Source organism: Lonchura striata, chromosome 2, assembly GCF_046129695.1.
Source record: "Lonchura striata isolate bLonStr1 chromosome 2, bLonStr1.mat, whole genome shotgun sequence".
Lineage (NCBI taxonomy): Eukaryota > Metazoa > Chordata > Aves > Passeriformes > Estrildidae > Lonchura > Lonchura striata.
Window position 1 is genome coordinate 70,029,611 of NC_134604.1, and position 15,265 is coordinate 70,044,875.

A 15,265-nucleotide genomic window follows, 5' to 3' on the forward strand; every position below is an offset into this window, starting at 1 on the left:
GCCTTTATGTAGTCTTTCTGTCTCTCTCTCTCTCCCCCCTCTTCAATGAAAGTCATTGCACTAGTCATTACTCACAGTGAAGCCATGCCATACTGTGGTCATTTCTGTTGCCTTTCCTCTCAACCTTTTCTAATTCTGTGATGGTCTTGTTGGAATGAAGACAGCACCTAGATGAAGCACAACTGGTTGGTTGGGATTTTTTATAGCACAAAATATTGATGCTTCTTCAATCCCAATTCTAGCAAGTTCTAACACCACATTTGCTTTTCTTGATGCTTGGACAACAGGATTGCATTCTTAGGCCTTCAGCTGACTGTTACTAATACAATTTCCCACCATGTCTATCACTTTTTACTGAAACACATTAAATTTCTTTTTTTTTTTCTTGCAAAATTTGCAGTCTGCACAGAGCCACTTGCTCCCTCACCCACCAGCTGTATCAGGGAAAGAATTAGAAGGATAAAAGATGGAAAACTCATGGGTTGAGATAAAGACAGGTTAGTAGGGTAAGCAAAAGCTGCACACACAAGAAGTAAAACCAGGAATTAATTCACTGCTTCCCATGGGCAGGCAGGTGTTCAGCCATCTCCAGGAGAGCAGAGCCCTATCAGGTGTTTAGTCACTCAGGAAGACAAACATCATCACTTCAGAAATCCCCCTCTTCCTCCTTTTTCCTCATTTATATACTGAGCATGATGTCAGATGGTCTGGAATATCTCTTTGGTCCATTGGGGTCACCTAGCTGTGTTTCCTCCCAACCTCCCATGCATCCCCAGCCCCCCTCTCCAGCAGGGCAGTATGGAAATCAGAAAAGGCCTTGGCTCTTTGTAAGCCCTGCTCAGCCATAACAAAAACATCTCTATATTATCAACCCTGTGTTCAGCACAAATCCAAAACACAGCCTTATTCCAGCCACTGTGAACAAAATTAACTCTACCCCAGCAAAAGCCAGTGCGCTACAATCTGAGAAATAAAGTTTTCTACCACACAGATATGGTGTAGAGCTCAAATTAGTAAGCAGCATAGTTCTTGCTGGAAAGCCCTGAATAGAAAGAAACAGGGAAATTCAAAGTATTTTAAGTATTTAATCTGACTCTACTTGAGCATTAGTGTGACCCATGCTCCAAAGTCACTTAAGTGTTCTTGAAAAATACCATAATCATATAGTAAATAGCTTGCAGTGTGATTGCTGGTCAGATATGTACCCAGGTAGGGGGGGAGGTACCCACCATGGGCCAAGGTAACCTCCAAAGTCCCTAGAGGGGGGAAACAATGGTTTAAATGTAAAGATTTCTGGCAAGCTTTTAAAAAATGCTAGTTGTCTATTACTCCAAGGCTTAAAGACTTTGGGATTTTTTTTTCCCAGTGTCACAGCTTTGGAAAATCTTGATGCTTTGCTATTTTAACACAAATTCTAAAATTACTGATCTTCATCTACTATACCTTGCAGGCTTTAAGCAGATTATAAACCAAATTTTTTTAGTAGTCAGGCAGAGACTATTTCAAAACTGTTCCTGATTATATGGGGCTGACACGATTTTAAAGAGTAGCCATATGGGAGTGTTTCTTTTAAAACCACACACAACATGGCATTGTAGGATTTTTGCACAGAGAAGGAAATCAACTAGGTCAGCATAGGTCAAACTTCAGTCTTCCAGTGAGAAAAGCATCTATTTAAAGTGGAAGATGAGAAATGATATAGTAACTGTTACCCTGAAGTGAAAAATGGTGCTGTTTATGTATTTAATTGGTCAGGGTTTGCAGTGGGGCTTTGAATTCCGCTGCTGTCGGATCTTGTATTGCTGCTGTCAATCACGGGTTTTCTCTTTCTTAAAAGACTCACGGTAAATTTATTTTGGATGGTTTCTGAACAGGTGTTTCCTCAGTGCTCCGAAGGCTTTAAATGAGAGCCGTGCTGCATGTGCGGAGCGCTCAGCTGCAATCACACCCGGCGCTGCTGTGTTTACCCATCTGTGGCCAGGCTGCCAGCGGGCCCCGGCGGGTCCCGCGGCCGGCCACGACGCAGAGCAGATGTCGGGGATTAGGGGGAAGGATCTGGGGAGGCTCTGGGGCTGCGCGCTGGCGGAAGTCATTCATTGTGGAGACACGGACAGGGCTGCTGGGCCTGCGATGAGGAGTCGCCCAAAATGGGCCTTGGTGGTTTATGTGGATCTGAATCAAAACCAAATGTTTTCCTGGTACCTTTTAATTAAAGGGAAAGCGTAATTTAGTACAATAAAATAAAGTAAGTGCACCAAGTGGTATTTTATTTCTGCAGTGTTCTTCCCAGCAAAGAAGCTGGCGATGTGGTGCTCTGAAAGTCACGCTGCCTTGCACGCTGTGGGTGGAAAGGCTGCCTGGTCTGTCCTGCTGGGAAGGGCTGTGAGGCAGGAGGTGGCTGTGCCTGACCTGGGGCCAGGCAGCCAGTGGAGCCTCTGTGCCTTGGACTGGCACTCATGGTCAGTTTGTCATTTTGTCAGTGTTTTATGCTTTAGAGAATGTTTCCTGTGGGACTGCTTGTCTTCAGCTCTTGGGTTTATCGATGACCCTTGTTCTGTGCTTGGCAATCAACCATATGTGAAAACATAGGAGTAGCACATGGTGACCAAGACTGAGTGGTGCATTGCACTGTGTGTCCCCTACAGACATCAAATACTGCAGCACGTTACTGAGAGGCTTGTCAGGCATCTTGCTGAGCTGGAAGCTAACGTTTGGCAGCAATTTACTAAGTTATGGAATCAGAGCAGGCACCTGTAGCTGTGATTTTTGATATGGAAGAAAGATTATATAAATTGTTACTATATTATGATGCTGTTGTAAAGATTTCAGTAAAGGGTGAAAGGAAGGGAGAAAATTGGAGGTACAGGGTCCATCTCTAGGCTTTGGCAAGAGAGAGAAGTGGGAGTCACTGCAGATGTACTTCATATGTGACAATACAAGGCACAGAAACATGGTGGCTCTGTGAAAAAGTTGTATGTGCTCAAGCAATGTTATAAATTACTCTGAGAATGAAAACAAAGGAAAGGAGCAAGGTTTTATAGGAAAAATTATTTATTTGTGTAAGGCTCCATGGATCTGAGTTGAATTGCAGTCATGCTAAAATAACCCAAAGCCTTTTAGGGCCTCCAGGAGAGGCAGTATGACAGTAAAGAAAACTTTGAGCTAACTGCATTCAGCATATGCTTTAAGAATGTAACCATTGAATGAAGATAAAATCCATGTGAATATGTAGAGCTAGTAAATTACTCTTCCTGGAGAAATAAAATTTGGGGAAGTAAGGGCTGTTATCTGATGCAAGCCAACCACTGCTATTACAGATTAAGATCTCTAAAGCTGAGTCTGGAGGACACAGTTTTCCAGAATGTAGAACTCCCTCTATGGAAGTGGTGTACTTTCAGCTGCTGTTGACTTTGGTAAGAATTCAACATGCTCATCAATTTACAAACCTATGCCTCAGTTTTAAAAACTCAGAAAATATCTACTTCTCTGAGCCTTGCAGTTATGAGATGCAATTCTTGCTTTATAATTATTAGCCATTTTCTGAAATTCTTGAGATACAGAGGAATCTCTAGGATGTGGTACATGGGGAATAGTGTTATCCTGGTAAAAGTGATGTCAAACCATATTAGGAAGTAAGTTAAAAACAGAACATCAACAACAGTGTTTTCCATTTGTGGGTTTCAGTGCTGTAATTCACTGCAGGCAGCAAACCACATGTAGAGTTGCAGTACTCTCCAAGCTGCCTGCAAGAGCAGGTGCCAGCCTGCCCCATTGAAATTGCTACATCAGGACTCTGGAGAGCAGCAGCAGTCTTGCTGACATCAACTCATTTGCCAGATTTGGGGACAAAATGCTGAATCTAATTTGAGCTAATACTCATGGAAGTGTTGCCACAGGCCATTTCAGATCTTTATATGCGCTGTAGAACTTGAGTTTTGGTCAGCAGCTTCAGTCAGGACCTAGAACTGTTTAGATGGCTCAGGCATGTAGTTAAATACCTGATTATACTTATCTGGAATATTTAATAATGTACTTAATGTTGGGATTTTTTAATGCAGTTTCTTATGATGGTCTATAAATGCACAAAAAAAGCTTGGCATGAAGATACGCACAGTGACAAAACAAAGGAATAAATGCAGATTTCAAAGATTTCTCTTTAAGTTAGTAAAACAGTCATGTGAGATGGGGCAAGCATTATTTTATATTAATATAAAAATGCTATTTTCCAATTAAATATTTGTTTGAAAGATTACTTTCAAAACACTGCACTGAGGGTGGTTGTATCTTTTGTGTTTTCTGAGGTTAGAACATATACCTAAATCCATACTGCAAAGCCACTGCAGAGGTGATCTTTCTACTCCTGACAGATTATCTTTTTACTTAGGAATGCCAGTACTGAGGAGGAGAGAATATATTGAAACAAATTTATTTTATGTGAGGAAGCCAGTGCTGTTGTAGTAGCATAGTTGGGAAATTTTCAATACGGAAAGCAGGAAATTTGAAGGTTCTGAATCTTTTTGTAGGTATAACTTAGCAAGTTGTCAAATATCACATATCCTTTCTGGCAAGGAGCAACTTCTAAACATAATTACTCCCCTGGAGTTTGAAATTCAAAGGTGGGTTCTGTAACATTATTTTTTTCCCCCCACAGCTTTTATGATAAAGGCATAGTTATTAAATAAGGGCAGCTATTCTACAAGAGTCATTGCTCTTAAAACTTTTACAGAAACTTAGAGACACCAAACAAGAGTGGATACATAATGAACATTACTTCAAAAGGAGAATGTAAAGTATAAATTTCTTATATGCAGAGTAGAAATTAATGCTGAAGTGCATGAAGCAGTGAACAAGACAAACTGTTACACTGTCGAGTCTGTCAAAGTTACTCCTTCAGATTTCATGCCTTTGTTGGTGTAATTTGAGGGGGAAAGAAAGCAAAAATACAAAAATTCTTAAAGAAGTGTGTATGGGTGTGACTTTGCTTTCATACTGGCATCACTTCCCTACATGTTTCATGCTGGCTCAGTGGAGTTCCAGAATCATGGCAGGTCACTGCCCAGCAGCTGTAGCTGCCCATGGGCCTGCTCTGCCACACTCTCCAGGGAAGGTTCATCTTACCTTGGTGTATAAAAGAAGATGATATTGTATTGCACAACTGTTTAATTGGACACATATCAAACTATCATATAATTCAGAATAGTACCAAGCCTGACTAAGGTGAGGAAAAATAAACCTTGGATGACATAAACATTGTCAGCAGGTTTTTTTCCAAGTAGTTCATTGTTTTAATTTGTGCTGGAGAAGCTCATGCTGAAACAGAAGGGTATTTTTTTTTTTTAATGTGAAAAAATAATTAGCTCCTGGAGCTATTTAGGTAAAAATTTGCTGAGATTTTTCATCCACTATGAGGAGAAGGTCCTTTGGTTAATGAGATATGTGCTTTCTAATAAAATTTCAGGAATCCACTTACCCATTGGCATGATGGAGCACGATTTTACCAACAGTTTTCTCCAAATGACTATAAAGAAACATAAATTTACTTTTTTTCTATCTTAGTGTAATGAATAATGAAAAAATTACAGGCTGTGTGGAACTGAATCAGTTTACACTGCTAGTGAACCATAAAATCAAATTAAAGCACTATCTGATTAATTTTCTTAATTCTCTGCTATCAGAGTAATAATGGAGGGTAGCATGGGCAGACTCCTTGTTTAATTGGTACTGTTGTATACTATTTAATAAATGAGATAAAGTAATTTCTTCCTTAAGCAGGACTGCAGATGTAGACTATATCTTTAGTTAACACAAAACAGAGCTTATTTTAGCATCCTGCGGGACACATTTAGCCAATGATATGTTCATGTTTCTATGAGATATTAATTTCTGAAAGTTCCAATTAGAAATAGAATAAAAATAGATTGTTAATTTGCTGTGTACCTCCATTATGGTAAAAGAGTTCCTTACAAGAAAATAAAAGGATCTAGAAGATCCTTTCACTGTGCTCCTATGATTTTATATCTCTAATTAGACCTTTAAAAACCATGGCTGCGTATGTGAAGTTAGTTTTGGTGGGTTTTTTCTTCCCCTTGAAGGTTTTAATTTTTGATTTGTAATTTTGTACTAATAACTCCTGATCATGAAATAACTTAAAGCAGGTGATTTGTCTTTTTTGCATTGATATTATGTTTTTCTTGGTCTTCTGTACTTTAATTTGTAGTTTCCTACTTTCTTATATCTGTCATAACCAGGAATGCCGAATGCATGCCTTCATGCTGGTATTGGCAATTTTCATTTTGCTCAAAATGCTGCTCCTGTTGTCCCTCCCTACATTTATATCCAGGTGCTACACTAAAAATATCAACAAGCTTCATAGCTAGGAAGCTAGACAGTGGATAGATTTCTTATTCTAGGCTCCCATGTGTCTTCAAGTATGACTGGCAAAATTAAGAGAAAGGGGTAAAATATTTGAGTGAGGTGTCTGATTTTTTTTCTCTGTTCCTTCTTCTGCTGGTCTCAAGGGGATGTGGTGGTATGAACAGAGACTGGGAGAGGGAGGAAATAGTTTTGAGACTGGACCAATGTGTCATTGTGTTAAATCCAGCCAGCCAGTGAGGTAATTGTTTTCATCTGAGTCATTTTAGAGTGAAAACTCTTACATTATGGAAAACATTGCACATCTTTATTTCAGATATGGAAATATCCAGCCAGCCTTTCGGTGGCAGAGCTCTGCTGATTTCATCTGAGGTACTCCTGACTCCCAGTGGTGTAAGCAGGAGGGGAAATCAGATTCTTCTGCCTCATTTCTTAACACTTTGCCACTAACCAAAGGAGGCTATTCTTTAGGTACTTTTCCAGCCTAGACATTTGTTGAAGAGCTAGTAAATTTGTTGGTTGCACCTGTCAGCCCTGAATCTATCGGATCTGTCCAGCCTGGAGCTGGCTGCAGTTATATTGCCAGGAAAAGTTCTTAAGCACCAATTCATGTTGAGGCTAGACTGTGTTTCAGTATGCACAGAGAAAATCCTCAAGACTGCTTTCATGGATATTGGTTATATTTCATACTTGGGCTCCAGTAGGTTTATTCTCCGTGTAGTGCGATTTAATTGGGGGACTTGGGCAATCTGCCCAGCTCTGCAGTCGATCTGTGTGACCATGAGCCAGCCTTGTCATCTCTCTGCACTTACATTTTAATGTATGTTATCTCTAAGGCCTAGGGTCTGATGCTGGTGGCACCTTGAGGATCTTGTATAATACAGGAATTTTTAACCTATCTATGTATTTTCTACAGTATTAACAGCATGGGGTGGAGATACTGACCATTCCACACAAGCTTATAGGAATAGTAGGAGGATTTGATTTAATGTAACAAACTTTTTTATCATTTGAAGTGTGAGAAAGCCATTGCTAGCTGATGCCTTGAGAATAATTTATGAAACATGGGTTGGTTTATGACACAGTATCTACCAGTTGTTACATGGTGTGGAGTGCTGAGAGTGTTAGTTTGTGGGAAGTCTTGTGTCTCCATAAGAACTGTTCAGTCACTTGATAGTTAAGAATTAACACTTTTATTAATATTATATTAATACTTTTATCCATTTGAGGTAGAGCTTCCAGGCCTTTTGAAAGAAAACTACCCAGTGCTAGCACTGAAACATTCAGGCTTAGGAGAACCCAAAACATGCAGACCATGCACAGTGCAGTTCTCTAAAGGAAAACAAGGGTGGGTAATGGTCTGCAAACTGTAAATATATATTTGATGAGGCGTTTGATCAATGATATTGTTCATAATATGCAATAGGATTTTTTTTGTGCATGGAATCTGTTTCTCTTCCTACTGAAGTTAGGGATCAAATTTACTTGTGAAAAGCATTTTAAAAATTAGAAAAAAAGAGAAAAGCACAAACCTTCAGCAAAGTGATAAAGCTGTAGCATCATTAAAAGTGCAACAATTTCAAGATTGGGGTAGATAATATTTTATTTTCTATTGAAAATATTTTCTAGACATTTAAAGCAATGTCTGAATGAGCCCTATTGAGTCTATAGAGCAGATGAAAGGTCATCTTTTGCAGGACTTTGAGAGTTTTCAGAGCATTGCTGCAATGTGTTCCAGTGCTAATGCCTGAACTTCTCAAGGAGAGTAATAGGTTTGTCCATACCCCATGCCTTCAGATGAAGCACTGGAACTTAAGTGAAGCTGGACTGTTTGCCCAAGGTAGCAGCACCAGTGGGAAAATGTCTGTGGCTGAGGGCCCAGAAGTGGCACCTCAGATCCATGGGCTGGGGCAGTCTTTGAAGAAGCTGCCCTCAGTGACTGAAAAGCAGACATGCTTCCACATGAATTGCCTAACATGGGAAGGGAGCAGAGTGACCAACTGGGCTTCTCCTGCCCCAGCTCTATCCCTTCTGAAGTGGTGTGCTCAGTCCAAGCCACTGGTCTAGAACTGATGGAGGGGAGGCACTGGCAGGGAGATGCACCCGGTGCATCTCGGTTGGCTGCTTGCGGATATGTTAGTGCAGCTGGGCATTCACTGCTTCTGCTTTGGCCACCGAGGCAGAGCAGGTAGAGCAGCAGAGCCAAGCTCCCAGAGCTGCACTTGCAGCTCCAGCCACAAGTGTCATCAGCGTCTGAGAAGTCCAGACTGAGAGTACCTCAGTGATGGCAGTGAATATTTATTGTGCTGTCACCATATGTGGATCCCTCACAATAATTATGTGGCCGTCCTCTCCTTCACTCCTCCTTTCCCAAGTGCTGCCAAAGGCAGTGCCATGCTATCATCCACATTTGACTACGGGGGCCCCAGTGATGTGCCATTACTGGACTGCAGTGTGGACTTGAATCCCTAGTGCACAAAGCTGGAATTGAATGAGTATGAAACGGCAATTGACCAACTTATTGGGTCCTTATCCATGTCTCATGGAGAGAACTCCATGAAATCAGGCTCCAGGCACACTTCCAGGAATAATTTTTTTGTGCTGTAAATATTAAGCCAGCTGTTTCCATCACAATCTTATACTTCTGCTGTCCATTTTTTGTCAAAGTTAAGATACATAGATATATGAGGAAATTTAACCATAAAAATCTTCCGTTATTCAAAATAAGAATTTAGATTTTGTCTCACTTTTCTTGAATGATATGATTGAGATCCTTTCTTGCTTTGTCTGAATTATTTACTGGTCCCCAGTTGTCTAACCATGTGATAAGGATACCAGAACAGTGTGTATATTGACTTCCCATCCCTGGCACTTTTGGCCTTACTCTCCTTGGAAGTTGTCGAAAATAGTGACACCACCTGTTGGTGAAACAGTACAACTAGGAATGATGCTTATGAACATACTAAGAATAGTAAAATGGAGAAGAGAGCTTGAAATGTACTCCAGATTGTATTGCAATTTAAGGGTTTTTTTAAAAAAACAATTTATTATCTGTTTTATATGCTTGGGCATAACATGTCTTTGAGTTAAGATAAGCAAAGAAAAACAAAAACTCCAACCAACAAATGTAAAAGCCCACCTTAACCTACGCTTTCTAAAATAATAGTAAAAAGACAATCTTCCTGGTCACTCTGAATGGTCAGCGCTATTACTTCTTTTAATGTGTTTAAAATGAATAAAAAGAAATTGTCCATCCTTACAAATCCTATTTAGAAGAGGTTAAAGGCATTGGGACCTAAATTATTTCCTCCTCAGTTGTGAAATAACTGGAGCTAACTTGTCTTTCTTTCTTTTCTTGTTCCCATTCTTTCTTTTTAACAAATGTTATCAGTTCTCTAAAATGAATATTTTGTCTGTGGCAGATGAATCAGTGTTTGAAAGGAAGTCTACTGGTGGCAGCAGTTTAAGTTGCAATGTTCTCAGAAGGAGGAGTGGTTTTGGGGGGGTGCATTGTGATTAATGGTCTCTGGCAGTTCACCTTGGATGTGATAGTCACTAATGTTTACAACAGTAGACAGAATAAAAATTACTTAGTTATATATCATGGGACCTCTGTGATGACAGAGATGGTCAATATTTTGAATTTGTTTAAAAAACAACCTATTTCTACTCCTGATTTGTGTGATGATCTTTATAGAAAAAGAAATGTAGTGGCTCCTGTTTGGTATCTCTGCTTTTATTTTTAACTTGATGTGATAACTGATAGCTGAAGAGTGTTATTCACTAGAACTGGGTATAGAAATGCCATGTTTCACTGACAATGTATTGCAGTACTCCCTTCTGTTGTCATGACTGGCTGAGCAACTGGAATGCAGCACCGAAACAGCTGGGAAACATGAGGAAAGTTTTGTTGGGATAGATAGGTGTTCTTACTGCAGCTTCTGTTCATAACCCAGCTCTCTATCCTACAAGTTGGGGACTAACCTAAAAGTGCTGTCTATGGATGTCCCCAGAGCACGTTGGGTGATTTGCTGTGAATGCTCTGCAGAGGAGCGCCCATCCTGTGAGAAGAGGGTGTAATGCTGTAGGGGAGGAGGCTGTGTTCAGAGCAGAGTTGTGCATGCAAGACAGACCAGATGGTCGTGAAGCACAGCAGTCCTGTAACTCCAAGAGGAAACTAGAGATGAGCAGGAATGAAACTTTCCAGATGAGCTGAGGAATGGAGTAAAACTTTGGTGAAGATTGTGTGGGAAAAGCCTTGCCAGTAGTAAAATGAGCATCTGACAGGGTTCCAATGAGATGAATAGTTTTACTGTTATGATGAAGTTTTTGGACAGAATAATACTTGAGTAAAATACATAATTGCAGGCAAAAAGTATTTGGCTTTGAGGTTTTTTTCCAACGTGCCACATGTCCAAATTCATAGCCATTGATTGAGATGTCACCATTTGTAACAAAAATAATAGCATTTAAACTTCTATTGAACACATACTCAGATTGTTCTGCACTTTGAAAGTGTGTCCAGTTGCTTTTGGCTAGAAAAGCAAGAAGTGGAACATAAAATATTTCACTCAAAAATATCATAAAATGCATATAGAATACTGTGGCACTTTTTTAGCCTTTATTAGCATAGGCAGAGGAAGGATGGTGAGTGGAATTGCTGATGCGATTCTGTGACTCCTAGCACTTGCAGGGTCATGGCCAAAGAAAAGAAAAGCACAAGGATGAATCTTATTATGTTTTTCCACTGTTATTACAGTTCAACTTTTTGGCTACCAATAAAGATATTAATTCCCTCTTATTCCTGTACATCCTTTTCCTTAAAAAAGCATAGATCAAAATTGTCTGTGTGCTTCTGGCATTCTCATGTGAATGTGGCCGTGAGGGTTCCCAAATAATGGAGAGCTGATTCTGTGACTGGAATGTGTTTGCTTACTGTCTGTGTGGGTGGCAAAGTGTCCATGAATGTTTTATCACAGTCTAACTTGCTCTTGGTTTCAGTACAAGATTTACCACTGATCTATCAGTCCAACAGTGACATGGAGGATTTATCATTTAAAGGTGAAAACCACTTTTGGATGTACTCACTACTGGGCAACCCAAGAGCAAGGTGCTGCTAAATATGACTGCAATGTTAGGTGAACAACTTTAGACAGAGATTGACACTGGAAGAAGGTGCTGGATGCTACTGGTGAACATCCTGGCAGAGCTCTGTGATGGCTTCTCTCAGTTTAAAAGTTTTACTGCAGTGAGTGGTGGAAGGCTACTGTTGTGAGCAATCATTTTCATCTTATAAGGTGTATAATTAGAAATTTTGTCTCCGGTGTATTCAAAGGCTAGTAGGTGTTTCATGCTCCATTTCCTCTGTAGCTCAGCTGTGTCTTTACCTGTACCATGGCCTGACACTTCAGCATTGCAGTGTTTGTGTGCTACAGCATGAGACAAAGCTGAGCCAGCCAAGCCTGTGTTACACTGCTGATGTATCAGCAGGTGTATGTGTGTGGGGCACAAAACATATTGAGAAGTAAAGATTTTGGCAAAGAGATATGGCAATGTGTAGCCCTTCAGTTTCATGTGACTTTGCTGGAATAAAACCTTGCAAAAAGAGCCTTTCTTGCCTCTCTCACTGAGCCAGCTGTGGTGAGTGTGGTGTGAATCTGACTGTGTTGCCTGAATGTTTGCCCAACTTGCTTTTCTACAGGAGAGGTTTATTGGGAACAGATATTAGGCAGCAGCACCCACTGTCCATCTCCTGCATTTTCTAGCAGGGTCCATAACTGAGGAGAGAGCAAAATCTGTCTAGACAGTGGAAATGCTGTTGAAACCTTTTAGCCTCTATTTCAGTTCTGTGGTGCACATAAGTAGTTACAGGGGGAAAAAAAAGTCTTTTCTAATGCATAGCCAAACTTAACAATGCTGATGGGAAATATGTATATTCCATGGAAGGGGTGATGAGGTAGTCTCAAATCTTCTGTGTAGCAAACCTGGTTTTTAATCACCATTAATTTATCTGCAAAAGGTTCTAATGATCTAAAGTAGCATTTCTGCAAATAGTGCTATATTTCAACTTCATTCCATAACTATTTGTGTATGCTGGAATATGCAGGGTTTCCAGATATCTTCCTTCTCAAAACCCACCAAGCTTTTTCTTCAAGCATTACAACAATGAGAAAAATGCAAATATAAACTTGGAGCTCTTTGTAAAAAAAGCCATTTGCAGGACGGGAGTGAATTTTCCCACTCTGGGCTTCAGGCAGCAATAGCTTGAGCAGGAGGTGCTGTATTTAAGTGGAATATGACTGAAACATTTTAGTGAGAAATGTATTCTTTTTAATGTCAGTTTGATGCCACTCAGAGATCTAAGACAGTAGATGGGAAGAGAGTAAGCAAAAGGTACAAAAGGTAGACAAAAGTGCAAGCAGAATATACTTAGGATGCTCTTCTCCGTGACTGAAAATGTGTCTGCCTGGGTCGACAATTTAATATCATTGGAGGATTTGGTCAAAATGCATAATTTTCCAGAAATGTTTAAGAAATTTGAGGTCATAAGGAATTATTGCAATGAAAAATGCCATAATTGTTTATTAGTTATTGCCCTACCATTAAATTTCAACATCACCCAGACCATGGATGCAGTACTAGTTTGATACCATCACTCTACCTTTTTGCTTGTAAACAACCACTTAACATGTAACAGCTTGAAAATACCCATAAGTTATTTGTTTGTTTTCTTCACAGGCTGGAATGGTGTTAAGATGTGGATACTTCTGGTTTGGCTTGTTTCTTGTGCCCACTGCGTGCCTTGTTAAAGATGTGGCATGGACAGCGTAAGTCCCAAACCAAGTCTCTTGGTGTTTTAGGAATTATTCTCTATGCATGTGTTGTCCAGTCCAGTATTGTTCTGTAAAGAGCTCTGAATCCTCTCAGTGACTGCAAAATTATGGTACTCATTTGGAAGGGAAAATAGGTGAAGTGGCTTATTCCTCACCTGCCACACACCCAGCAATGTGAGAGAATGAATAGCTGGGACTAAATTTGGAGGAGGTGGCCTTGACTGAGTAATGAACATGTGTCACCTTAGGATTATTTGTGTTGTCTATCATTTAAAGGTAAATTTAAATTGGACAGCTGAGATTTCCTGAAAATGGAGGAAATAATTTGTTGAATCTGACCTAAGGTTGGGTGGAAAGTAGAAATGTGGCACCCTAATCCATACCCAATAAGCTCTCAGCTCTTTGTCAGCTGCTTTTTAGGTTCTCCTTCAGCAGCAGATGTTTGAAGACTGAACTGGGAGAAGAGCAATACTCTGCACTTTATGTTTGAAGTGAAGTCTTAATGGTACCTTCACTGCCCAGAGAGGAGGAACAAACTGGTGAAATACAAACCTGTGTAATTCCATTCTCTCAAAATTTTGTTGTTTCAAAACATTGCAGAAGGCAAACAATTTCAAGAACTTGGATTTAAAGGGAAGCAACTTACCATCTCTGCAAATTGAGATACAGAACTAATATTTTTAATTTATAATTTGTGGCATTTTGTTCAGCTTACATTTAGTGTCTTAAGCGCAAAATCTTCCATCTTTTCCCTTGGAAAGCTGTGTTACAACTAAGAAGATTTTGTTACATGGATACATAATAACCTTGGGCAATGGAGACCCTGGGCATTCCAACTCTTGGGCAAAAAGGCAGAATCCTGACTGGAATGAAGAGGAAATACAGGTTAGCTTGTCAGAAAGGCTCACAGTGAAAGCATCATGACACGTAACACACAGCTCCCAGAGCTGCTGGTCACTAAGGGAAGATTCTTGCAATCATACAACCATTTAGGTTGGAAAAGACCTGTGAGATCATAGAGCCCAATATAAGCCTAACATTGCCAAGTCCACCAATCTGAATACTGAAAAACCCAGAAAGCTTCCCAAACACAGGCACATTTCAAACACCATCATGAAAGGTAAGTCATATGCACAGATCAGAAAATCTAGTTTTATTTCATCTGGGGTTGATAGCACAGTGAAATTAAACTGGAAGTAGGCAAATCTGACACTCAGTAAGTACTTCTTAAATGTTGTCCCTCCACTTTATTTTCACAAGCTAGATTGCTCAAATTAAGTCTAGGTATTGTAATGTGAAATTTCAACTATGATTTACTATTCCAGTTCATCAGAGGTTTGGTGTTTTGGTTTTGTTTTGGTTTGGTTTTTTTTTTGTACTCACTAAATTTCTTCAATTGCAAATGATTTTAAAATTCTAAAACTGAGGCCAAAACGTTTACATTTAGATATTTAACTGTGCCTATTACCTGCTTGTTAAAACTGTGAAAAAATATCTTCAGCCTTTTTAATGTTTTCATGGTAGTTGAGTGTCCTGAAGTTGTCCTCTGTTCTTATCAGTTCTTGGCAAAAATGACTCATGAATTGTAAAACAGGCCAGACCATGGCAGGCTCATCCTCAGCTATTAGTCATTTCAAACTCTGTTACTGACTGAGCCTGTTCTGTAATATTTCTTAAAGAAATCTCAGCAACATAATCCATTCAGTCATTCAGACTGAGAATGTATAGAGTCTGTGAAGCTCTCAAGACAAAGGTGTATGATAGGCCAGATATTTTCCCAACAGATTTTAAACAGGAGGTTCTTAACAATATTAAGCTAAAAATCTCTTCTCTGACGAGGACTTTTTTTTTTATTTTATTTTTTTAAACTAAACCATCGCTGAAAAAATTAACACCGTTAATATTTTAACTAGGATAAATTAAATTACACAGCTATCAGTGCTGCCATATGGAAGGAGTAAAGGTCTGTTTCCTTTCCAAGAGGCTTGCCATTTAAAACTAAGCCTAAGGCCTCTGGAAATCAGCTGGCACATTTCCACAGCAGTGGTTACACCACATTG

At 39.7% G+C, this 15,265-nt stretch overlaps 1 protein-coding gene across 2 annotated transcripts in view; it reads left to right on the forward strand.

Annotated features, from left to right (window-relative positions):
• Positions 1-15,265, forward strand: part of ATP8A2 (ATPase phospholipid transporting 8A2) — a 329,984-nt gene that overhangs the window by 274,035 nt on the left and 40,684 nt on the right. For both annotated transcript variants that reach the window (XM_021530648.3, XM_077781458.1), the window contains exon 34: positions 13,111-13,199. In XM_021530648.3, the coding sequence (XP_021386323.2) occupies positions 13,111-13,199 (89 nt within the window). The remainder of the gene's footprint in view (positions 1-13,110; positions 13,200-15,265) is intronic.